This window comes from Octodon degus, unplaced genomic scaffold (assembly GCF_000260255.1).
Source record: "Octodon degus isolate 3935 unplaced genomic scaffold, OctDeg1.0 scaffold00001, whole genome shotgun sequence".
Lineage (NCBI taxonomy): Eukaryota > Metazoa > Chordata > Mammalia > Rodentia > Octodontidae > Octodon > Octodon degus.
In genome coordinates, this window is record NW_004524577.1 from 11,207,465 (window position 1) to 11,233,854 (window position 26,390).

At 41.7% G+C, this 26,390-nt stretch overlaps 1 protein-coding gene across 3 annotated transcripts in view; it reads right to left on the reverse strand.

The window, feature by feature from the left end:
- Positions 1-26,390, reverse strand: part of Col12a1 (collagen type XII alpha 1 chain) — a 120,439-nt gene that overhangs the window by 47,125 nt on the left and 46,924 nt on the right. For 2 of the 3 annotated variants that reach the window (XM_012514611.2, XM_023700822.1), the window contains exons 15-31: positions 23,487-23,753; positions 20,984-21,176; positions 19,785-19,906; positions 17,623-17,772; positions 17,424-17,543; positions 17,175-17,339; positions 15,842-15,988; positions 12,784-12,923; positions 12,184-12,313; positions 10,715-10,857; positions 10,328-10,457; positions 7,063-7,199; positions 5,398-5,527; positions 2,406-2,545; positions 1,812-1,944; positions 1,691-1,717; positions 789-931 (exon numbers count right to left, since the gene is read on the reverse strand). In XM_012514611.2, coding sequence (XP_012370065.1) covers positions 789-931; positions 1,691-1,717; positions 1,812-1,944; positions 2,406-2,545; positions 5,398-5,527; positions 7,063-7,199; positions 10,328-10,457; positions 10,715-10,857; positions 12,184-12,313; positions 12,784-12,923; positions 15,842-15,988; positions 17,175-17,339; positions 17,424-17,543; positions 17,623-17,772; positions 19,785-19,906; positions 20,984-21,176; positions 23,487-23,753 — 2,417 coding nt within the window. The remainder of the gene's footprint in view (positions 1-788; positions 932-1,690; positions 1,718-1,811; positions 1,945-2,405; positions 2,546-5,397; positions 5,528-7,062; positions 7,200-10,327; positions 10,458-10,714; positions 10,858-12,183; positions 12,314-12,783; positions 12,924-15,841; positions 15,989-17,174; positions 17,340-17,423; positions 17,544-17,622; positions 17,773-19,784; positions 19,907-20,983; positions 21,177-23,486; positions 23,754-26,390) is intronic. The other variant, XM_023700856.1, reaches the window with a different exon arrangement.

The window sequence follows — 26,390 nt, forward strand, 5'->3', positions numbered from 1 at the left end:
AACAGTAAAACTCTAGCAAATCTCTGGGCTACACCAAAAGAGGTGTTTGAAGTAAATCAAGAAGTACAATCCTATCATTATAAAAATCATGGTGCTTCCTTACCTAGAACACTATGTGCATTTCTAGTCATGCATTTCACAAAAGGCAAAGCTGGAGAAAGTCTGAAAACAGAGAGCTAAAGTAAGCAAGATAAATGGACAAAGGAATTATTAAATAAAGGAAGATGGGAAGACAGAGAAAATGACAGCTGAGTTTATAGTCCTATCGTCTTTCTTGGGTACATCCATATATAATATAAAAATAGTAAATATTTTTAATTAGATGAAAGGTCACCCATGTCTAGAAACAACCATGTCTAGGACAGACTCTCTGACATGCAAAATCAGAAAAACTAAGATTCAGAACAGAAAATTAGCTTTCTCAGTAAGCTCAGCAAGCTTTCAGTGCTTGACTAAGAGAGACTGACTAAAGATGTACACGAACTCAGAAACTCTAGGCATCTTCATGGATAATGCAGCCTTGCTTGTTTTGAATGAAGCTGTAAATTTACTGAGGTGCCCAGCTCATGCTTGAAGCTGCTATGAAAAGAATTGCTATGACCATCTCCCATGAGAATACCCACTGAGTCTCCATGCCCACACCACACACAGGTGCCCCCTGGAATTGCATAAGTGAGTCCAGACAGGAAAGCACAGTCCCCTGATAAAATCATGTGTGAACATTGAAGGTGAAAGGCATTGAAGGATGGGGAGAACTTCCAAGTTACAACGTCTACAAAATGAATTACCGTTTGTTCATTGCCTTCTCCCGTTGAAGGCTGATAAGTGATTCTGTATTTCTGCACACGACCACTAGCGGGATCCCACTTGACAGTCAGGCTGTTGGATGTTGCGTTGTATACCTGAAGGTTCCGTGGGCCACTTTTTGGAGCTGAAAGAGGATTGTTGAAAACACAGTAAGCACACAGAGCAATCCCCACTCCTCACACCAGTCAAAATTTGTATAAATCTCAAGGCAATCACAAGTTGTGTGCTTCTATATTTAGAATTAAGATTGAGCCCACAATAAAGATGATTATTGAAACTTAAATGACTGCTTGGTATAGGCTAAATATTTCAGTCATCCAAACCAGGTCTTCGCATTTGTTAAAACATTAAGCCCAATATGACGGAATTTGCAAATGGCCCCTTGTGGGTCAGTGAGGTCAGGGGTCCGGAGTCTTTATTATGGAATTAGCCTTCTAAGAGAAGACATGAGAGCACTCTTTTTCTTTCCCTTTCCCATGTGACAACCCAGCAGGAGAGCCACCTACAAGCAAGGAAGGACAGTCCTTATCAGGAACAGAACTGGTTATAATATTAGACTTTCCAGTCTATGGAATTTTGCGAACATAAAATTTGTTGATTAAATCATCCAACCTAAAATTTTATCATGGCAGCTGAACCTGACTGATTTATCATATACTCCCCCCAAAATAGTAGGAAGTTTTTCCAGAAAAGCTTATCTAAAAGTAACCCAGGGGCTAAGAAGATAGCTCAATGGTATAAGTGCCTGCCTGGCAAGCATAAGGTCCCGAGTTTGATCCCTGGTATAAATAAATAAATATCAAAGTTAAAAAACCCCTAATTTTTAGGGTACCATTCATTTGTTACTTGTTCATTCAAACAATTGAGCAAATTAAATGCTTACCTTGTGTTGTTAAGGGTATCAAACGTACTACAAGAAAACAGAATTTGAGGAAACATTATTAATGCATCATCTGTAGCTCTATTTTTTTTTTCAATTAACTTCATAGTAGCTCAACACCCACGTGTGCGCTCACTGCCCACCAGGTCCTCGCTCTCCGACTCATCAGGGTAGATGGCAGTCACAGAAACCTCATAGAGAGTGTTGGGGTTCAGGTTTTCAAACACCAAGGTATTTTCATCTCCATTTAGCATGGCCTTAGAGAGAGAGTACAAAACATATCCACATAAAATTAGGTCTCCTTTGAGATCAGACACACTCCATGGCATTTTGTTGACATCATTTGGCCGAAGTTTTGTCCTTTTTTTTTTTTTTATGTATTTAGTACAGGATGTACAGGGTCTACAGGGTCTCACTACACAGCTGGGACTCATAGTGATCCTCCTGTTTTCAGCCTCCAAAGAGCTGGGATTACAGGCCCAGGCCATAGTGCCCCATCACAGTCACTGTCTCAATGTACCCCAGGATTGGAACCCCGGTCTTTGCACCTGCCTAAGCAGGTACTTTAGTCAGGTGAGCTATCTGGACAGCCCTTGTCCTGTTTTGATGCACGCTGTGAATTAGTAAGTAGCAAAGAATGCTTATCTGGCAACAGAAGAGATGGGTATTTCAAACAAGCAACCTTATGACGAAGTTGAGGGTGGAGGGAAACACTTACCTCCATCTTGTCTGAGCTTCCCATGGGTCCCACAGTCACTCTGTACAGAGACACATCAGAAGCTCCATGATCCCAGGTTCCTCTGAAACTCTCTGGTGTTACTTCAGTCAGCCTTAGGTTTGTTGGGGCTGGAACAGGTCCTATCATGAGAAAAGGCAGGGCTATTTGAGAACATGAGCCTCAAACTTAAATATAATACAAGTCCTTTGTTTTATTTTAATGGACATGGAAAATTGAATACATGGCTTAGAGCCAAAATTCAGTTCACTTGAAAAATAAATGTACCATGAAGTGAGAATTGTTGTGAGCATCATTGGTGATTGCCCATAGTCTAGTAAAATAATATTTTGAAGACACCACTCAGAAATACTTTTCTATATCAGCTATCTCTGAGAATCTAATGAAGCAGCAATACCCAAGGCATAAACTCCAGCATGCACTATCAGAGTGTATAAGACTTGGTGCAGTCTCTCAACAACCCCACAGATACACATCATGCCTGAGTTAAGAGATCCTCTTCACACCCGAGGATGCCACAAAACTAATTCACTCCCAGATGATTCTTAAGAAAATCTGCATTCATTCATTCATTATTCAGAATTTTTTGCTCTAAGACTCAAAAGTAAAGTTACACCTTACTTTTTAAGATACACTGGAGTTTAACTAGCACTACAACTTAAAAATGAGATGTAAGCCTTGCTTCATGGTTTTTGAAGAACATAAAATGGTACAGAAAAATCCATTAGAAATGATACAAAATTTTATTCAACAAAGCAATAGAAATTTGACAGTGGTTGTTGTACTGCATAATACTATCTTCAAATTAGTTAAGTTACCAGATATAAACCTACAAAATTGGTTAAAAAAAGAAGTTATAAGAAATCAAAAACAAGAAAAAAGTATTAAGCTTTAACTGCTCTTTTCATGCTAACTTATTGCTCATTGCCACTGGATTAGAACTCCCAGGAGTGGCATCACAGAAGGCCTTGGGACATGGTGTGATCAACCACAAGGTAACCCAATCGAAGCTTTTCTCTGGTGGTTATTAATTAAACTTAACTGCAGAACTGACATTCTCCAGAGGGCAAGAAGGCCCGGGGCCAGGCAGCTTGTGGGGTCCTCCTCACCACCCATCCAAGTCATCTGACCACTGTGCAGCACACAGTAGTCTGCCGCAACACATGTTAATTGTTTTCTTACCTCCTGGGAACCAAAGTCAGGTACATACCACCCAAATTCAACAAAAGCATGTCTCTAATAATGGCCATAAAAAGTGCCACTGGGATGAAGAGTGTGGGGCCACTTTCCAAGCATGTCTGCAAAGCCAGCCAACTGCAAAGGATGCACTTTGTGCCTAGCTGAAATTTATTTGACTATCTTAAGGACTGAAGACATGGACTGAGACCATTAGCCTAGCCTGCCCATCAGGCAGCCCATCTTCTCAGCTCTAGTCATGGTCCTTAGCAGGTCCACAATCAAGGCAACTGAGACTGCACATGGTAGGAAATGGTACAGGAAAAAGAAAGAAAGAGAAATGACTACAGGAAGGAACAGGCTGTGACAAATGTCCTGATCAAGTACAGATGGCTATGTGCTAAAGAAGCTGTGAAAGAGGCCTGCCACTAGATTCCCAGAGGGCCTGAGCATGTCATTTACAGTCTCCAGGGTACACCAGGGTAGTCAAAGCCACCAGGTATCTCTGAATACTCCACATCGGGGCTAAGACTCAATTAAGATGTGGTGCAAATACAAAACATACACTGCACTTCAAATATCATTAAAGGGGCCCGAGATATAGCTCAGTTGTCCAAGCGCCTGCCTGACAAGCACAGGGACCTGGGTGTGATCCTGCATGCTGTGCCAGTCCTGCCTTGTTCCCACTGAGCTGGCTACTGAGACTGGGAGTGGCACACACCTGTAATCTTAGCACTGGGGAGACTGAAAACAGGAAGATCACTATAAGTCTGAGCTGTGTAGTAAGATCCTGTACCAAATCAATCAATCAATCAAACTGCAAGATGCTGGAATGGTAAGAGTTTGGATATATTGTGCAGACTAAAAACATACTCTTAAAATAAATTTTTCATCTCTTTTTACCTTTTTTAATTTGGATGCCAGAAAATTTAAAACTAGGTATATGGCTCCCATTATATTTGCTTCCAACACTGCTGCTAGATTTCAATTTTTATACTGGAAGTTGGATTAAGTGCGCCTGAGTTGACCACTGGATGAGGTGGTTATATTCTGAGGGCTGCATTAAGTAATTATGTGTCAGCACTAAAGAAGCAAAATCCACCAAAATGAACATTTCCACTCTCACTGAGGGGGCAGGGGGAAATAGGGTAACCCTAGAAAGGCCAGCAAGGAAGTTAACAATGAGTTCAGTGGTATAGAAACACCAAGAAGGAAAGAACCAGCATCCATGGAAGCTGGAGCAGAGTGGAGTGGGGGGAAGGGTCCCCCAGGCACTGCCACCTCTGGACAAGGGTCAGCCCTCATCCGTCCTTTGTTACAGGACTCCAGGCATTCTTGATTAATGTTTTTCTTTCCACCACTACACCATGATCTGCTGAAAACAGGGTTATTTCTTGTCAATCTGACAACACTTTCTATATAGTGAGATTTCAAGACGTATTTGTTAACTAATTCATCTCTTGAAAAGCAAAGGGAAGGTCCAACATTTGTCTGAAACACACTCTGCTCCCTACACTACTGCACCAGGCCTTCTCACACACTTGCACACACACCACAACTAAGTTACAATAGGAATTAGTGGAGGCAGCTGACATTGTCATAAGAGCATATGGAGACAGAATATAGGACCCTTTGCTACGAAGAACTTAAATAAAAGACAACCCAAGAACCCACGCACTGTTAAATACTAATTAAGAGAGCATTAAGAAGTGAAATGTCTGGGAAGTTGAACTACAGGTATGCAAAGCACTGTTTCTCAAGTGTCAAAAAAAAAAAAAAAATCAGGGCTACAACTCACGCGTGGTGTCCTGAGTTGTCGCCGGTGGAGACTCCCCCTCATCATACACTGCAGAAACGCTGACCGTGTACAGGGTTTGGGACTGGAGGTCTCTGAGGGTGATGCTGGCCCGTGACCTTTCTACTTCCACCTACAGTAAGAACAGAGCAGTGCAATATTTTTTATTTTAATGTTTTTGGTAGGGGGTCTCACTATGCAGCTCGGACTCGTAGTGAATCTGCTGTCTCAGCCTCCCAGCGCTGGGATCACAGGCGTGCGCCACCACACCCATTCTCGGTGGCCAGCTCAGCATGCCTGGGATGAGGGCTGGTGAGCCATGTGATGCTGGGGATTGAACACCAGTCCCTGCACTTGCTTAAGCAGGAGCTTAGTCCACTGAGCTATCTCGCCGGCCCCAGTGTATCTATCTTCACAAAGGGCTCAAAGGGGGCACTTGTACAAGTTAGATTCTGCATCATCTTCAAATGGCCACCTTGAACAAATTCTATGCTGCTCTTCGCCTCTGAGATCCTGATACTGATACTCTTCCAAGCACACCCACATTTTAAACCCATTTACTGGTGATGTCTCCTTACTTTGCTCCCACTTTGAATTTGGTTTTTGAGGAAAGAGCTCTTTGCCCAAAAATGATCTCAACAATATTCACTCTGAAAGGAACAGTTCTAACATGCTCCTCCTTTCCCTCTGTGCTGCTTAATTGTCCTGTCTTCCTACTGTCTGAGGACTGCCCCCTTCCTCTGCTGCATTCTCTCCCTATCTTTTATTTTTAGAAACATTCTTGGGGTAGAAAGAAATACCATTTATTTTTATTCTCTGTCTTTTTTGAGACAGAGTCTCACTATGCAGCTCAGGCTGGCCTGGAGCTCACTTTGTAGCGCAGGCTGTTCTTTAACTCATAGCGATCCTCCTGCCTCAGCCTTCCGAGTGCTGGGATTACAGGTGTGCGCCACCACACCTGGCTTGGAAATACCATTTAGGTTCTATAATCATTTGTCTACTAATGTTTTTTAGTTTAATATCACATAGCACAATAATTCTAAATTATATCTAAGGAAGTGCAATATATTACTGATTTTCAAAAAATATTTTATTGGGCTGGCAAGAAAGCTCAGTGGTCTAAAGCACCTGCTTAGGCAAGCTTACGTAGGCGCACGGGACTGCTGTTCGACCCCTGGCACCACATGCTGCCCCAAGCTGCTCTTAGGGCAGGGCTGAGCCTGCTCCCCACAAAAGTATTTTATCAGTACTATAAAATTTCCACCTTAAGGCCAGCCAAACAGCTCAGCAGATTAAAGCCCTTGCTTAGGCAGATGCAGGGGCCAGGAGTTCGGAGTTCGATCACCTGGACCACTGTTCCAGCCCTACCCCCAGGGCACACTGAGACTGCGATTGAGACTGGGCGTGGTCACGTGCACCTGTAATCCCAGCTCTTGAGAAGCTATAAACAGGAGGATCACTATGAGTCTGATCTAGTAGTGAGACCCTGAACACCCTGTAGAGCCTGCCCTAAATACAAAAAATAAAATAAAATAAAATTTCAGCCTTATATTAATGAAATGACAAGTATTCAAAGCATGCTGTCATCTGTACTAGATGAAGTTATCACTCTGAGCCTTCTAGGAAGACAAACGTTCATTTCCACATCTTTTCGAATCTTCACCCTACCTCTTTAAAGTCCTCTTCCGGCGTTCTGTACCGGACCACGTACTTCCGCACTTTCCCAAGCACAGGCTCCCACAGGACATTCACGGTGCTGTGAGTCACGTCTCTGAGTCGCACATTCTGCGGTCTGGGTAGCAGCACTGGAGAAGCGGAGACATGAGGCCCAGACGTGTTCAGTGACGCAGCTCAAAGCCCCCCCACCGGGCCCGGGGAGATGGCTCAGTAGGATAAGTGCTTGCTTGGCAAGCGCAGGGTCCTGAGTTCAATCCCCGGTACCACCAAAAAAAAAAAAAAAAGCCCCCACACAAGCTCCTAATTTGGAGAAAGCTCAAAGGTGTGTCGCAAAGAGAAAGACAACGGTGATGATAAAGGCACCATGCTTCCCTAGACAGAGCTGAGTTTTTGAGTAGGATTTTAAAAGGTAGCATTCTATACTTTTTATTAGTGCATACTATTTTTTTTAGGGGTCTACAGGGTGTTCAGGGTCTCACTGCATAGATCGTACTTGTAGTGAATCCACCTGTTTACAGCCTCCCAAGAGCTGGGATTACAGGCACGCGCCACCACGCCCAGTCTCAATCGCTGTCTCAGCACGCCCCGACACGGCAGGCCTGGGGATGGAATCCCAGCCTCTGTGCCTGCTTGCAGGTGCTGAGCTATCTGGCTGGTCCCAGTGCATACTATTTATCCAGATTACACTTGATCTTAGCCAAAAGACCAAGAAGTGGCAGTTATGTAGATTAATGAACTTCTTCTTAGCCAAGTTGAGATGTACTTTTTATCATAATGCCAACTTCTCATCTACTGGTCCGTTTTACATTCTGGTTAGACAACACAGCTTTTGGCTATACCAAAGAATACCCCTTCATAAATGTAAACTATATATATATATATATTTTTTTTTTCAGGGTCTACAGGATTTATAGGGTCTCATATGTAGACTGAACTTGTGATTCTCCTGTGTTCAGCCTCCCAAATGCTGCGATCACAGGTGCTTGCCACCATGCCCAGTCTCAATCGCCATCTCAGTGTGCCCCAGAGGCGGGTTCGGCACGGCACACTGGGGATCAAACCCCTGGCCCCTGCATCTGCCTAAGCAGGCGCTTTAATCTGCCGAGCTATCTGGCTGGCCCTATGGCTTATATTTCTTTTTTATTTTTTGGAACTGGAGATCACACTCGGGACCTTGCGCTTAGCAGGCAGGTGCTTATTCCCCTGAGCTATCTCCCTGGCCCTTAGCTTATATTTCTTCATCAGATATTTAAAGCAGTTAAGGTACAAAACAAAAGCAATAAAGATATTCTCCCTTAAGAATATGATAATGAACATCAGACTGTGAAGTGTAAACGTGGAATAACATTAAGCATCCAATAAGATTCTAAGGTTGGGCTGGGGAGATAGCTCAGTAGCATAAGCGCTTGCCTGGCAAGCGCAAGGGCCTGAGTTCAATCCCTGGTTTTGCCAAAACAAATAAACAAACAAAAAAAGATTGTAGGAGAAGTCACAGAGGCTAAATGATTAGAAGAAAATCCAAGATAAATTTTACCAACTGGGGGGGAAAAAGTTTACCTTATAAATAAAGAGAAAGAGAATGAAGACACTGTGTCTTGCCACATGAGCACAGAGTCCCCACCTGGCTGGCCACTGTGGCTTCCCTGTCCTCTCCTCCCAGCTCTGTACACCTCTCTTCTGAATCTGTTTCCAGCTCCACGTCCCTCAGCCTCCACTCCTCCCTGGCCACACTCCAGGGTCACAGCCAAATCTGCACTGGGTGTCTCTCTAGAGACAAATCCTATGACATCTCGTGACAAATCATGGGTCTTCTCTCTTGGCAGCCTCAGAGTATTCATCTCCAAGAGGGGCTGCCTTCCCCCTCTTTCCATTGGCTATGACCTCACTTCTACAAAGCCATCAGCTCTGGTCAGGGGCTAACATATACAAGCTGATTGATAAGTATTTACTTATTGTCAATGAATTTTCACCACAGGGGCCCTTTCCCTTATTGGCCCTGCATGCTCCTGTCTCCTCAATTTTTTTTTTACCTTGGCATTTTTCCAATTTTCTTAATACCTTAGAAACATGGACTGAGGCTCATGAAATTTTTGCCAAGCCATCTACCCCAGAACAATGAGCTAAGTATGAAATAACATGTTAGCTAGGTAAAGTCCTAAGTGGAGCCACCATCTTCTTTCTTTCTTTCTTTCTTTCTTTCTTTCTTTCTTTCTTTCTTTCTTTCTTTCTTTTTCCTTCCTTCCTTCCTTCCTTCCTTCCTTCCTTCCTTCCTTCTTTCCTTCCTTTCAACATATTTAGTACAGAGTCTACAGGGTCTCACTACACAGATCAGACTCATAGTGATCCTCCTGTTTTCAGCCTCCCAAGCACTGGGATTACAGGCATGTGCTACCGCGCCCAGGCTCAGTCACAGTCTCAGCGCGCCCCAGGGCAGGGCTGGTACGGCATCCTGGGAGTCAAACCCTAGTCCCTATAACTGCATAAGCAATCGCTTTAGTCTGCTGAGCTATCCGGCCAACCCTACTTTCCAAGAAAAAGTATCTATTTGTTCGAAGCTATAACCTAGAGGGACAAGGTGCTGTGCTGAAGTTGGAGAAGCAAGACCCCAAAGGAAGCCACACTGTTTTGTGTTATTTAGCAAACATCTCCATCACCCAGTTCACAAGAGTAAAACAAGAAGCAATCAATATATTCAAGGATTGGGTAAATGCATTCATTCACTTAATTGAGACATATTCACATGTACCCTCATGGATCTTAAAGCTCAGTGTCTTCCTCCAAAATCACAATCCCCCAGTATTCCTGTTCTCATCTATTCCCCACATACCACAGTTCAGGGATCTTAAACAATATCTCTTGTAAGATGTTGTTTAAGAATCATGGTATATATAAGATCCAAGGTACCTCTTTATACCTTGGGGGACACCCTGTTAAGAGCAAGGTAAGACACCATTGATTGCAAACTACATCCGAACATGATAAATGTGAAACGATGCACATTCATAGTGATATTGAAGATATCACTATGGAAATTAAGATGTATCCTTTCAAACTTAATTGCGATACAGCAATTAACCACTAAGAAGAATATATGCAGTGTGTTATTTGTTGAAACTGTAAAAAAAAAAACCAAACTTAATTGCGAGAAGTAGCAGCTCTGTAACGTGCATGGGTTAGCAAATGGTTGTCAGCATCATGTGAAAGCAATATGCTAATGAATCTTAGGTTTAGAGCAGTAAGAGAGGAAGTGTCTTACAGGTGACCTCCCGGGCAGTGACAGGTTCGCTTGTGAGGTCGTGCAGGACAGCCTGGACTGTGACTTCATACTCAGTGTTGGGCAGCAGCTCAGACAGCTGCACGTCGGTCACTGTGGGCCCCACACGCACCTGCACGTGGAAATCCCAGACAGAAATGAGACGTTCAGACCACACGTTCCACTTACTGGGATATCCAGTTGAAGCCTTTCGTAATCACTTGGCTACTACATCATTTTCTTTTTCATCTAAAATGTGTTACAGGCTACAAACGTAATTGTCTATTTTTTTGTTTGTTTGTTTGTTTGTTTGTGAGTAAAGTTACACATTAGTTCCTCAGTGACTGCAGTCAGCAAAACTGTGAGGGCTCAGGAAATCCCAGTGGTTACCTCCTTGGGTTTCGCTGGTCTGGTGGCCTCAGTGGGCTGGTGTGACACGGTGTAGCCAGTCGCTCCTCCCACAGGTTGCCACTGCACACGCATGGTAGTGGGGCCAATGTCATAAATATTCAGGCTGACTACAGGGACAGGCACTGTTGAAACATGAAAGCAGACATGAGTCTAATCCTTTTATCCTGCTTTTTATTGAGAATGGTTTGCAGGAAGAGCCAGCGAGAGCTACTGTACTCCTTCCTCTCCCCACCCTCAAAATCCAGTCTCAAGTGAAATCCAGGCTCTATGTGAAAACCATACCAATTCCTGAGACTTTAATTTCTTTTTCAGAAAATTATTAGGTTGACTATTTTTATTTTTTAGTCACAGCACTTCAGACTAAAGTAGGTAACATAATATTTAATTTCATCTTTAGGGAAAAAATACATTTAAATGAAAGTATTATACATGAATAACTGGAAGTCAGGGGATGTGCAAGGTTTTTTTTTATTAAGACAAGATCATGAAACAGTAGTTTATAATTTCTTCATCACTTAGTAGCTATATAATTTTCTATTGTTTTTAGCTTAAAGACTGACATTAAAGTCTTAAGCAATGATCACATCTACTACCAATTACAAAAATACATTATTTCTTATCTGCTACAGTCTGACATGAAGAGGTGGATGAGAAGAGAGAAGCACCGAGGAGCCAAAGTCGCAGGATCGGCCCTTGATACCCTCCCTCTCTTAGGCATGGCTTCCCTGCTTCCACCAGTGCCAGCCAAGAAACAGGAGGAGGGAGAGAGTGCTTCATACAGCCTGGGAGACACCACCAGGACCCGCAGGGTGGAGCATCCCCTCCAGAGCTCTGCTCAGAGCCAAAGACCTCAGGGCCTCTGTAGCCAAGGCCAGAGCCAGACAGAGTGGGGAGAGTCCACTGCCAACAGGGCACCCTGGGATGAAAGCGGTCCACTCTACACAGCACTCCTCCTCCTGAAGGCTCCTCCTGGCCTGGTACATTTCCCAGTACTGCACCATGAAGAGCTTAGTTCCTCAGGAAAGCCTCCTTCTATAACAACAGGAGTAAAGTCTAAGGCTTTAGTCTCTTGAAATGTGCAGTTGCATTTTAAGAAATTTTCTGGACATCAAAAAAATCCCAAGACTTTAAGAAGTGACAAAGCTATTAATGGTGTTTCTCCTCTAAATTCTGGCTGGGGCCACCTGCTCCAGCAGTGGAGCACCACGGGGCAGGAGCAGCCTCCAAGACTGAGCCGCCACCAAGCATTTCATTGAATATTTACCAAATGCCTTCTTGAGTACACGCATCAAGAGAGCATTTGGTAAATATTCGTTGAATAGATGTTGAATCAAGACATGCTTTCAAAGCTTGGTGAAAATTACCACACGGCTATCACCTTTCTATCTTGGAAAATAAAACAGTAAGCAAATGTTTGAGTGCGCATGTGTGCATTTAGTCCGACTCACAGGTTTTCTCTGTGCCCTTCAGTGGCTCGCTATACTCGTCTTCCACCACCGAATACACATTCACGACGTACTCCGTTTCAGGCTTCAGGTCTTTCAGCACGGTGCTGGTTTCCAGCCTGCTCACATAAAACTAGGCAGGAACAGGGATGACAGAGAACAGCAGTGTGCTGTATTAGTTCGCTTTCCTTCGTCCTTGTAAAGCAATTAACTGCACTGAGCTTAGCAATTATATTCCAACGAGGCCGCTGTCATCTGATTTTTGGAAACTCCTGGGTATCGGACAATTCTCATCATTTATTTATTCCTTCTTTGTAAAAATGAATGAGTAAAACTAATCATCTTTAACATCCCTTGGCAAATCTAGGATTCTAGGAGAAACTCATGAATAAATCAGTATCTTAGAATTAATTTTAAGTTTGAAAAACACATACTGAGATCCAGCACATCTTGGAAGCTGTCAGAACATAAGCTAAGCTGTCAGAACATAAGCTAAGCCCAAATGCCCATGCCCATCTCACCCGGGACGGAGCCCCTTCCCCGCACAGTTCCGCCTCCCCACAGCCCTCCCGCCCAGAGTGGGTGGAGGTGCTGTCTACTCACTTCTTGGCGCTTCCCTCCTGAAACAGGGTAGTATTCCACCTTATATCTGTCCACACTGTCAGTCGGAGGTTTCCAGCTCACTCTAAAAGAACGGTGAGTTCGCTCCGAAATAACCAAGTTGGTAGGCGCTTCCAAGTCACCTGAAAGCGGGAAGAACGCGCATGCGCTCTTTCACTATTGTGGCAAAGAGATGGAGTTTGAAATTATGCTGAAACAGCACTGATCTGGAATACCACGGATGCCTATCTCAAGCATGCACATAAGCAGCAAACACATTGAGACAGAGGCCAGCCGTCCATAGTGACTCTCTGACTGAGCAAAAATCTTCAGAAGATTCAGACCTCACTGTCTTTCTTTAAACTTGCTCCTCCTCTTCTGTGTAAATTTCCAATTAGTCATCTATGCCCCAAACCTAGACATCAGCTTTGGACACGTTCTCCTTCCTCTGTCTTCATATGTACCTGCAAGTAAAGATCTGGATCCTGAAGGTTCAGCATCTCTGCTGTCCCCAACACTGAGTCATCGCCCCAGGCCTTCGTGGTCATTTTAGTTACATGCATTCATGTCTTATGTCCTTACCAAAAAGTTAGGTTCTTTGAGGATAAAACTAGCTCCTCGCTCATATTTAATTCTATTATGGACTTGATTTCTTATTATGTGTTTAGGTTTTTAGTTCAGAATTAAGAAAAACTAGTTATTTTTCACTCAAGCGTGAAAACGAACAAGTATTTTAAAATTTAGGAACATCCCACCGCCCATGGTTGTGCTCTATGTGGGTAGGCACAGGGATATGATGCAGACGTAACATAACAGTAATAAGAGTTCAATGAAAATAGGAATATTAAACTCAATTTTATCAATGAGAAGATGTTCCAAATAATTATTTAAAGAGCAGATAGCTCAGTGACTCCATGAGTGTGACAAAACATTTTCACATAAACTCTCTCTGCTTTGTTTTCAAGCCAAAGCTGAAGAAAGTGTTTCCATTCTTAGCAGCCTAAGCTTTATTGCATTTGGCTCATCATCAGGCTTGCAAAATTATCAAGCAGTTTTACCGTCTGGGAAACTAAAATGAATGTAACTATTACATAGTTGATTATAAACATGAAAAATAGATAAAAGAGGTTTTCATCCCCATTCAAATTCTCTCCAATTGAATGAAACTATACAGCTCTCCCAGCTAATTCAGAGCCTTTAGCCTTTGGCTGCCCAGCTGGTCTATTCCTCCAGGGAAGAAAACCAGCCTTATGCTGAAAAATCCAAAAAGAGAAAAGTCTGCCAAAGTTTGGAAAGAAAAACTTAATAAGGAACATTCAAAAAATATATCACCAATGTCTGAAGCACATGAACCATTTCTGGCACATTATTTGTTAAATTCAATTCATCTTTTCCAAAATCAGAAATAGCAGTGGATAATTTCTTACCATAAACTATGTAGACTCAAAATGAATTGCTTTTCATACAATAAGAACTATAATTTTTATCATTAATATTTTAAAAATCTTCAATTTGGGTGTTTATGGTCTGTGATTTATACAGATAATAATCATTTTACAATATTTTTGACGCTACAAATCCAGGTAGATAATTTTGTTTCTAAATCCTAATTCCTTATCCACATTTACTTTTTTCCAAAGACTCATAAAAACCTCATTAACAATTTTGAAGCTGTAAAATGAATTTAAATTCTCTGTATCACAATTTCTTCACTGATAAAGGCAAGTTATATAATTTCTAAGCATCCAACTGTATAACTGCCTTTTATATTCAGGGCTATAAATGGAAACTGCCAAATCTGTTCACTTATAGTTAAGGCAAAGCAAATCAAACATGAGCTTTTCTCTTTCAATGTATTCTTATTAGGAAATCAGAGAGAGAGAGAGAGAGAGAGAGAGAGAGAGAGAGAGAGAGAGAGGACTTTAGAGGAGAAAATCTGTAAGAAAACATCTAGCATAGTGATTAAAGTAGAGATACTTCACTAAGGAATAGATATTTACCAGGTAAGTAAGCAACTCTCTCTCCCTTCTCCCATTTGTGTGTGTGTGTGTGTGTGTGTGTGTAAGATAAAGGCATTTTCTAGTTTTCTGCCACCCCCCAAAACAAGGACTAAAGCAATGATTCCTAAATAAGAATAGCCCCTTTCCCCCCATTTGGGACATTTGGCAACAATAAAGAGGAAAATCTACAAAGGTGTAGAGAGAGAAACTCAAGAAGAAACATTCAAAAAATGAATCCTCAGGCTGCCAATGAGGCTCAGTGGTAGAGTACTTGGGTAGCATGTCTAAGGACCTGAGTTCAAACCTTAGTACCACCAAAAAGAAATAAAGAAAAGGAAGGGAGGGAAGGAGAGTGTTGAGAGCTGCTGAAGCTGGGAATTGGTCTTATGTTTGAGGGCAGGACAAGGCCTCAGTGTCTAAAGCAGTTAATCTACCTCAGTTTTGAAAACAGCATTCTGCCTGGACAATTCGGGCTATTAGTTCCTAGGCAACCTTGAGTCTCATGATACTAACTTTGCAAAGGTATGAATAAACATCCCACTGTTTTCTTGGGGTGCTTTGCCAATCAGCATGTGCTACCACCTGATCCCAGCTACTATCTCTTGTCTTTGTTTTCTAAATCCCCCCACCACATTCCTGTGGGACTCCTGAGAGACCAATGAGTCCCTACAAGACAGAACAAGGAAGAAAATACATCCTTATTACACAAAGTAAGTAAATCATTTCTACAATGTTATTGGATAAACGGATTCCAACTTTTCTAAAACCAGAATAAATTAATGGAAGATAATTTTACCATAATCTATGTACTAAAATGAAATCTTCTCATATAATAAGGACTATAATGGATTTTCTAAAAACCTTCAGTTTTGGTGCCTTACCATGTGTACACATTAATATATAAATCTACTTTTAGTTGTCACAACTCAGCAAATGCTAGTGGAATCCAACAGGAAACACCTTATAACACATGAAACAGTCTTCACTCCATCCCCCAAAGAATAATTACCCAGCCTAAAATGTCAGTGGTGCTGACAGTAAGAAACCTGGGCTAAACTCACCAGGACCTTTGACGCTGTTACACAAGTTAATGGTGAGATCATCCACAATACTGGAGAGCGACTCAAAATCTGCCACATTGTATGCATGGATATCATCCGGATCAGTAGCGATCATCTTTAATTCAACCTCATCAGCATTCTTAATACCTTGAAAATGAATAAATAAAAATTAAAAACATTCTCAGCAAAAAAGTTAATGTAATGCAACAAATATTTTATGGTGTTCTTTTTCATTATTTATTTACTGCCCACAAGCAGGAGCCGGGGGTTCAATCCCTGGACCTGCCATGCAGGCCCTGCCCCTGTGGCACACTGAGATGGCAGTTGAGACTGGGTGTGGTGACGTGTGCCTGTAATCCCAGTTCTTGGGAGGCTGTGAACAGGTGGATCACTACGAGTTCGATCTAGTAGTGAGACCCGGAATACCCTGTAGACCCTTCCCTAAAATACAAAAAAATAAATAAATTATTAAATAAATAAAATTATTAAATAAATAAAATACAAAAAAACAAATAAAATTACTTATTTATTTATTTGGTACAGGGTCTTGCTATGCAGCTCAGACTCATAGGAATCCTCCTGTCTCAGCCTCCCCAGCACTGGAATTACAGACATGCGCCACCATGCCCAGTTTTGGTGGTTTGTGCCTCGTGGGGCCAGCTGAGTATGTGGTACTGGGGATCAAACCCAGGTCATTGTACTTGCCAGGCAGGTGCTTAGACCGCTGAGCTACCTCTCCAGCCCAGGGCTTTCTTAAGCAATAGTTGCTTAGGCAAATATGAAAGTCTAGCAATTATTAACTGGGACATACATATTATTTTCCTGAAGAATAAAATGATTACTTATTGGTAGTTACAAAACAGAAAAAAGCAATGAATAATCTAATCTGAAATCTAGTTATAAATTGCTTTCTTGTAAACAAATGCTTCTAACTCCCGTTCTCAATGAAAAGTATCTGTTTTGGAAAAGACAGCTACAGATATCAGAAATAAACAAGGATCTGTGCAAAACAAAAGAGGAATTTTCTGAATTCTACTGGTGGTATATGTTTTCTCTGACTATTTTTTCTTAAAAAAACGAAAAAAGAAAAAATTAAACAACAACAACAACAAAAAAAAAAACAAAACAAAACAAGCAGACAAACAAACCCCCCCCCCCAACATGCAGTTGTCTCATTACAAAGGGAAGTAAACCAACTCCCCGGAACATCCTTTTGGTAAGTTACGTGACAGGGAGGGTTTGTCTGTCGTGTTTCCCACGCTTTAGATACTCGGAAGCCCCCAGATACGGTCACCCGGGGTGAGCCGGGGGCGTCGCCCTCCTCTCTGCTCACCGATAGCGAACAGCTCTACGCCTTCATCCTTGAGCTTCTTGGACGGCGCCTCCACGTCGTCCTGCGATTTTCCGTCCGTGATGAGAACACCGATTTTGCGAGCGCGAGGCCGCATGCCAGCCTGGGTCCTGAAGTTCTGCTGCCGAATGAAATTCAAAGCCAGACCTAGTGGGAATGTTAAAAGACAGTCAGCTCGACCTCATCTCGGCAGCGACTGACCGGCGGCTCCTCCCGGAGCCCTGGCCTCACCCGTGAGCGTGTTGCCTCCTTTGTAGGGCAAATTCGCGACCGCCTGCAGCAAGCTCTTCTTGTCTCTGTGAGCATTCAACTGCCACTCTGTCCTGGGGTCTCCGCTGTACTGAGCAAGGCCTAAAATAACACCATCAACGTCAGTGTACACAAAAACGCACAATGAAAACGTCAACACTCCAACGTCGGGAGAACTTACCAATTTGCACTCTTTTAGGACCAATCTCAAAGACTTCCACAATCCGAGAAATGAAACTCCGCACAGTTCTAAAATTCGCCCGACCGATGCTCCAGGATCCATCCACCAACAGCACGATGTCAGCTTCAGCTCTGGTGAGACATTCCATCCCTGTCCCAACAACCGCAGACAGGACGGTGAGGAGCGGGCTGTAGGCAGGGTGGTCCCTAGCCATGCCTCTGCCACCCCAAATCCCGGGGCTCATTATCTGCAGGAGCCCTCAGAGGGCCTGACTCTGGAAATCTGCCCATGTAATTTATTAACCTTAGATGACACTCGCGAGGCTCAGTTCTCCCAAAGGGTAGCTCAGTTGCTAAGATTTCCTGCATCCTTGACAATATTTCCTAGCTACAGTCATAGAACTTGGGGACGAGAGTTGGACCTCACTGCCCCCCACACAAAGCTCAGCTAACTGAGAATGCCTAACTCTCTGACAGCTGACAGCAACATACCAATAATTTGAATACAATTTTAATACAATCTAAAGACAAGATGTACTTTCTACTATATTTATTCATCATCATAAGCAAGTAGACTAATTAAATGTATGGACTAGAAATGGTCTTACTGGGCCAAAACTATCTTAAAATAATCTCCCGGGTAACTATTCCATATATAATGGAGAGTTCGACATATGGCTGTTAAAATCGAACCTTTATAATATAAGGATATATTTTTAAAACCTGTTGCAGTATCGTTTAGGTATACTGAGCTTTATCATCTACTTTGCATAAAAATCAGATAAATACAGATGATGGAGTTGGCACATGTAAATAAAAAAGGAAGAAAGAAGGAGGAAATTTCAAGGGAAAATGCAAACAAATAAAGTGAAAGCTGTGGACACAAAGAGCACAGACAGGACACAAAGCGAGGGTGCTTTGGAGAGAGACAAACAATCGCAATATCTTCAGTGTACAAGCTACAAAATAAAAACACAAATCGGTTAATATCACCACAAGAGAAATAATCAAACATCAATGCAAAACAGCACAATTTGACATTTTGATCTATTTAATCCACATCCAACTTTGTTTGTTTGGTATTTTAGGGAAGGGCCTACAGGGTGTTCAGGGTCCCACTACTGGATCAGACTCGTAGTGGTCCGCCTGTTCACAGTGTCCCAGGAGCTGGGATTACAGGCGCGCGCCACCACGCCCAGTCAATTGCACACTCAGCATGCCTCGGGGGCAGGGCCAGCATGACAGGAAAGATGGAAACCCCCGCCCCTGCTCGCAGGCGCTTAAATCTGCTGAGCTATTTGGCAGGCCCTCACATCTAACTTTTTAAATATCCTTTTTTCTACAAGCTTAAATTACCAGGTATGAATTTTTCAATTTCTTGCACTGTCAGCATTTGACTTGAAAAAAAGCATAAAAAATTTAACCAGAAAAAAATGAACTCTGACCCTCACCCTAGCCCTGCTGAGCGCACATGCACCCTCTGATGGTGACGCGGTCAGGATAGAACATGCCGCGAGGCTGTTCAGAAGCCTCAGGCAGCTCCTCCAGCACTGTGATTTACTAAACCATTACTCATTTACTAATGGGTTATCAACCCTGGTAACTTCCTAGGGCTTCATTTCTTCTAATTTACTACTGGCCTAGTAAATGACAAAAAAAGATAAAAGCAAGCTCTTTGTACTTCCACCTCTAAGAATGTTAAAAACTAGATGTCCTTATACCAATGCCGCCATCGGCATAGCAGAGCAGGAAATACCGCTTCCCAGGTCAGCCTGCCCATCTTTTCCCGGAGCCTGACTCTGGATCCTCAGCCCCAGTGAACCACTGGAGTAATGATACCTAGCTTCCTTAGCAGCAAAAAAATTGCACCTTGGTCACTAAAATGAAGAAAAATGTTAGAAAAGTGTAGCTATTTATATCCACATTTTCATAAATCTCATCTTTAAGTAACTAATGCAATGCTAGATAAGAAAGAAGCCAAAAAATTGTTAAAAGTACAGCTGAGCATCTTGAAGCAATTTTCTCAAACCTCCAACTAAGTACTTAAATAAATTTTAGTGAAAAGGATGTATAGCTACATCTCATTGTATAGACCTAAAGGTTACCTTTGAAATAGTTTCCTAATGCTGAGCTCTCAGGGGAAGGTAGCTCTCAGTTTCTTACCCGAAGGGAGAAGTGGCATTACGGTTGTGTCAGAAAGGGTTGTCATCTCTTGTCCAACAAGGGGCGAACTTTCTCCTCCATCAAACATTCCAAAAACATTTACTTTATAGGTGGTGCCTGCCCTGGAATGGTACAGTGTATCAGCTGAGTGAACCATTAGCTAAAGGGATAGCAGTTTTGCTCTTTTAAAACATTTACTTTGATAGGCAAACTTTCACCCAGAGGACCTTAGAATGGACAGCATTGTGAGAGAAGAAACAATTTCTGCCATATTGTAGTGTGTGTTTAGCCTGTGTGGACTCAAGAGAGACCAGCTGCCCAGCACCCAGGGTGCTCCAGATAGCAAAGGTCCCTGCCACAGGCTACCTGTTTTAGGGATGGCTTGGGAGCTTGGCACTTGGTAAGCAATGGGCTCTAAGCGCACACCTAAAGGGTTGGAGCTCAGCCCAGGGGCAGAGACCTTGTCTGGCTTCCAGGAAGCCCCAGGACCACACAAAAAAGAAAAAGACTGAGTTGCACTTTGCAGGTAACACATGGCTCCTTGCACAGTGCCTGGCAAGCAGCAGGGCCAATCCCGGTCCCCCTCCCTACTCTGGCAAAGTGAAGGACAAGTTTAAAGAGGCTTTAGCCTCATGGGATGCCCAGCTGGACACATTCTCCGGGAGGTGGAGCTCAGTCCCCTCCTCTTCCCACTGCCATGAGAGCAGTGTTGTCCAAGCCGTGAGGCCATGATTTCCGGTGCAGAGCCTGGAAGTGGGCCTTCCCTCAGCCCGCTCTCCTGCCAGCCTGCACAAGCAAGGAGCCCCCGCCCCTAGCGCCACACGGGAGAGACTCAAGTGGGGCCTCAGCATCAGTCGCCAAGGAACTGTGCTTCCACAGGACTGGAGATTTAGAGGAATTGTGAAATACTCATTTTTAAAAAAAGCAGTGCTATGAAAAATGTAATTCCTGATCTCTTATAATAAAATAATCATTAAAATATTACAAACATTTTGCCCAGGCCTAAATTCTGTTGCTGGTCTCTGAACTCCTACTCCAGAAGCACCAAACCAAGGAAGCAAACTTAGTTGGTCTAAAACACTCTCCTGGTAAACAGACATAATATGTGATTATTTTGCTTAGCTTACTGGTTTATATAAATTATTCAATATTTCACAAAAATGAATTCAATTTTTCACACAAACATAGGCAATTCCTACCTAAGTTCTTCCAAAACAACTGTGTTGTCATAGGGCCCAACAACCAACTCCCCCAGTCTTCTGTCATCTCCAGTAGGATGAAATGTGACCTTGTAGCCCTTCACTTCCCCTGGGGCTGGCTCCCAAGTCACTCGGAAACTTGACATAGTTGGGTCAGATGTTTTGAGATTTCTTGGCGATTTAAATCGAGAGGCTATAACAATAACAATAACAAAATTCTTTAAAACACTATTTATAAGAAATTGCCATACTCCCAAAACTGTTAAAAAGATTCAATGAAATTCCAATCAAAATACATTAACATACCTCACAGATTTACAGATAACATTCCTAACATTCATCTGGAAGCACAAAAGATCTAGAATAGCAAAGGCAATTGTGGACAACAAAGGAAAGGCAGGAGGCATCACGATTCCTGACTGGAAATTATACTATAAATCTACTGTGATAAAATCAGCATAGTACTGGCAAAATAACAGGGCTGAGGATCAATGGAACAGACTAGAAGATGCAGCTATAACTGCAAACACACTCAGCCACCTTATCTTTGACAAAGGGGCTGAACACGTTCACTGGAAGAAGACAGCCTCTTTATCAAATGGTGCTGGAAAAACCGGCTCTCCACATGCTAAAAGTAAAATCAGACTCAGGATTATCACCATGAACTAAACTAAAGGGAAAATGGATGAAAGACCTAAACATCGAAACAGAAAATTAAACCACTACATTACTACTATATTAAAACTAAATCTACTGGAAGGAAAGTAGGTGGAAATCTTGAAGACATAGGGGTAGGCGGACAGTTTATATGAACAAAAACCAAACTGCATGTGAAATACTTCAAAAAAATCAACAACTCATTAAAAAGTTATTGCACATCAAAAGAAGTCACCAATAGACTGAAAAGAAAATTCAGAAAGTAGGGGACAGTTATAGTAAAGCTGTCACACAGAGGACTCCTATCTAGAATATATAAAGAATTTTAAAAACTTACACCCCAAAATTCAAAGACCCAATCCAAAAATGGGCATCTAAGATAATACACTTCTCAAATGAAGACATACAAAAGGCAAATACATACATGAAAAAGAGTTCAACATCATTGGTCATTCAAGAAATGCAAATTAAAACAACATAGAGACTCCATCTCACCCCAGATGATGACTATCATTAAGAAATCAAGTAATAATAGATGCTGGAGGGGTTGTAAAGAAAAGGGAAACATTGTCTACTGTTGGTGGGAATGTAGACTGATACAACCCCTGTGGAAATCAGTGTGGAGATTCCTAAAAAAAACTACAATTAGAGGTCTCATCTGACCCAGCTATTCCTGTTCTGGGTATTTTCCCTGAAGAATGTATAACATCACACCACAGCAATATACGTGCACCCATGTTTACAGTGGCATAATTTATAATAGCTAAATCTTGGAAACAACCCACATGCCCATCACCCAAGTGGAGTACAGTGGAGTACTACTCAGCTATGAGACCATAAACCTGAGGTTTTCATAGGTGAATGGATGCACCTAGAGACCACACTCATAAGTGAAATAAGTCAGACTCACATGTATGTCATATTGTCTCCCTAGTATAAAAAAAAGAAAGAGTTTCTCAAACTAGTATAAGAAACTAGTATTCTCAAACTAGTATAAGAAAATGAAATCAGTCCTCAAATGTACAATAGATATTGTGAAAGGGGAAGAAACTGCTCAAAAGGAAAGAATAACTGGAATGGGGGGAAGAAGAAAAGAAGGGAAAAGAAAAAAATATATACACATATATACACAAGACAGTCAAGATAATTATACCACGAATTTCTATTAGTTCTTTGAATAGAACAGGCTGTGGCTACACTGTTTAATCAATTTTGCATGCCTGTGTCATGCAATCTGAGCAAGTACTTTGAAGAGAACAATGCACAATATACTAACCATGTTAATTTTCTACTACCTTGTTCTGAAATTCTATATCATTGCTTTTATAGTTTTTCTCTGTTTAAAATAAAATAAAATATTATTCATAAGACTAAGATTTGGGGTTTTCTGCTGGCTTTTTCAAAAGTGTACTTTTTGAAAATAGTTTTGAGACAGGGTCTCTACGCAGTTCAGTCTGGCCTTGAGCTCACTTTGCAGCCCAGGCTGGTCTCAAACTCACAGAAATCCTCCTACCTCAGCCCAGTAGTGGACCTTTATAAGAAGGATTAACTTTGAGAGTGCAAGATTTCAAGTTCAATAAAAGCCCTGGTAACAGAGTGCTGTCCAAGAAGGATAACTAATTCTCACCATTCAGGATGCTGTAGCATTAGAACATTAACAGGTAGAATTATTTTACCAGGAACTGGACTGGCAGAAATACTATGCAAATGATGAATCCCATCCAATAATTATAATTTCATATATTACAGATTTGATTTTAAACATCTACAAATGAAGGACACATATGAATGTCTTCCTTTAACACATTAACACTCGCAGATCCACACACAAGTTAGGATTTTGTACCTGTTGTTCCCAATCCCTGCCTCAGCTTCCCCTCTCCTGTCTTATACATTGGGAGGACGGTGATGTCGTATGTGGTCTGCGGTTGCAGTCGCTTTAGCACTGTGGAAGTGACCGTGGGGGGCACCTTAGCGACCATCTGTCTCCCTCCTCCTTGGGGCCGATACACAACACGGTAATTGACAACTTTCCCCGGTGCTGGTCTCCATGTAACCCTCATCGTATTTTCTGTTTCTTCATCCACTCTCAAGGTCTTAGAATCTTGGGATACTGCAGAGAGACAAGAGGAAAATTAAAATGTGCATCATTTTGAAGGAAAGTGTGTATGGAAATCTCTTCATTTACGTGAAAAACAGTTGTGGCTTATTGAATATGTCCACTATTCTCCTGCTTAGCATTGCAGGAGCTGTTGGGTAAACCTCTTCTCAGCAAGACTTCAGTAAAGGTGTTCCCCTTCCTCCACACACACTGAAAAGTGAGGTCAAATTGTAAGGATTTTCTATTTGGATGCCAGAGAGTTTAATAAAGAAAAATCTCCATTTCTGGAGATGAAGTCAATTGTTTTAATCCTTCATATAGTGATTTCTTTTGTTTTTTTTTAAATAATTTTTTCCATATTTTATTGAGAGATAAATAGCAATGAGACAGTTTCAAATCAAATTGGTAGGACAGTTCCAATAATTAACACATTGCATACTGTCTTCCTAGTGGTTATTTGCTGTACAAGATGCAGACATGATATCCTATTTACAAACACTATTAGAACAAATCCTTCTATTCATTGAATTAAGAGAATGTAACTACATATCTATCCTAACCATTTTGAATACACAGATACAAAATGCTCAATCATCTGTATCCCCTTTTTTTGTTTAGTTCCATCATTTAAATATTATAGGTGTGCGAACTCAGCAAAATATTCCAAAATAATCCAGTAGTCCACAATAGTATTGGGTCTTCCGCTTGACTGGCAATATCAGAAGTTGTTGACCTGAGTCCCCTACAGCTCAAAATAACAACATGGCTTTACTTCTTATACTTCATTTTTATACTTTTCTGCTGAATGGTTGAGACCAAGATAAAGAAAGACCTATGTAACAAAAATTATAGCTTTTGGATCTGATAAGGTCAGTCAAATCCCCTCAGGATTTATCCTGAGACTCAGTACCTCAGATTGTAGATCCTCTGTCAGTGTTGAAGTCAATTTTTATATTATATTCACCTGCAAAGAATTCCTCTAGGAGCAATACCCTGGAGAATACTAAGAATAATGAATGAAGAGTTAGAAATTTTACCTAGGCTTTTCCAGAAAAAGTTGGAATCTAAATGACTAACCAGAGTACTATGGTTAACATTATTTTTGATTGTTATGTACGTATGAGACTATGAACACAAAATAGGAAACTATAACACAGAAAATATCTCAAGGGCTTTAAAGATAAATTGGTGCACATATCTAGTATTTTAGAGAGTATTATATGTTAATAGAATGTATATAATGTGTAATAATTGTATTTCTTAATGATTTTAAATATCTCACACTTACTAATACCTTTATCAAAAACAAGTCACCAAACATCCAGTCAACATTATCTTACGTATAATTTGAACTTATAAGCAGGATTATTTCATTCAGTTCAATAATTTTTCATTCACCAAGTCATAAGCATTTTCATAGGAAGAGATTAAGCTGAAGGAAGCAAAATCACCAAAGACCCTTCTCTGATATTAAAGGGAATTTTCGTGCTCAGATGGCAGCAGCCATATGAAACAACTGGGGCATAAGCTTCTTTTAAACAATAAATTTTTAGACAGTAGACCTCAGTCAGTACAGGTATTGAGAGATAGGGAGGGGATGACAGTAGACTCTGGCTGATAGGGCTTGGTGTCTGCAGCTGCACAGAAGCACGGATCCCTGCCTCAGCTTCCCCTCTTTCCCAGTGGCTCCCTTACCTATCACGAGCATATTGTGAGTCTAAGTGCCAGGCAATCAGAACTTACAGAACAAAGATCCATGAAAAAGATCCATGACACACAAGAATATGCTGGAAAAGCAAGCAAGGAGTCCCCTGAGACTCAGCTCTGGGTCAGTCGGGACACGTATGTGAGGACAAATCAGGGACAACCACTTAAAGGCAATTGAAGGAACAACTGCAACTCATGAGGCCAGAAGAGAACTCTTCCTTGCCTTGGAGACATCAGGCAAGGTGTCCAGGAACCCAGCACCTCAATATCAGTGCAAGTTCAGCCTTAAACTAAAGCAGAGCTTAAAACCAAGTTTCAGGGCTGGTGAGATAGCTCAGCAGTCTAGGGTGCCTGCTTTGGCAAGCCTTGGCAGGCACAGGGGCCTGTGGTTCGATCCCTAGCACCACATGCCGTGCCAGCCCTGCCCTTAGGAAAGACTGAGCAAGCCAAAAATAAGTAAATAAATAAATAAATAAAAGAAAGAAAGAGAACTACTAAGTTTCAGAAAGCCCAAATTACTTCCAAGTAATATAAATGTATTACAGAAGAAAAAACTTAAAAATATTCATGAGAATATAAAAATAGCCTTCACCTAACAACATAAAATGGACAACATCTGGCTTCTAAAAAAAATTCTAAGGCATGCCAAGAAGGAAAATACTATGACCCACATTATGGATGGAATGATCCTGCCGCTCCTCCAAACCATTCATATATGGTAACCTCAACCTTCAATGTGCTGGTCTTTGGACACAGTGCCTTTGGTGCAGAATTGAGGGTTAAATTCAGTTGTATAGGTGAGACTCTGATCAGAGAGGATTAAAGTCTTTATGACACAAAGAAGCTCAGAGATCTCTCTTTTTCTCTCCATCCCCAGACTGAGGAAAGGCCATGTGGAGACACAACAAGAAGGCGGCCAACTTCATGTGAGGAAGAAACACT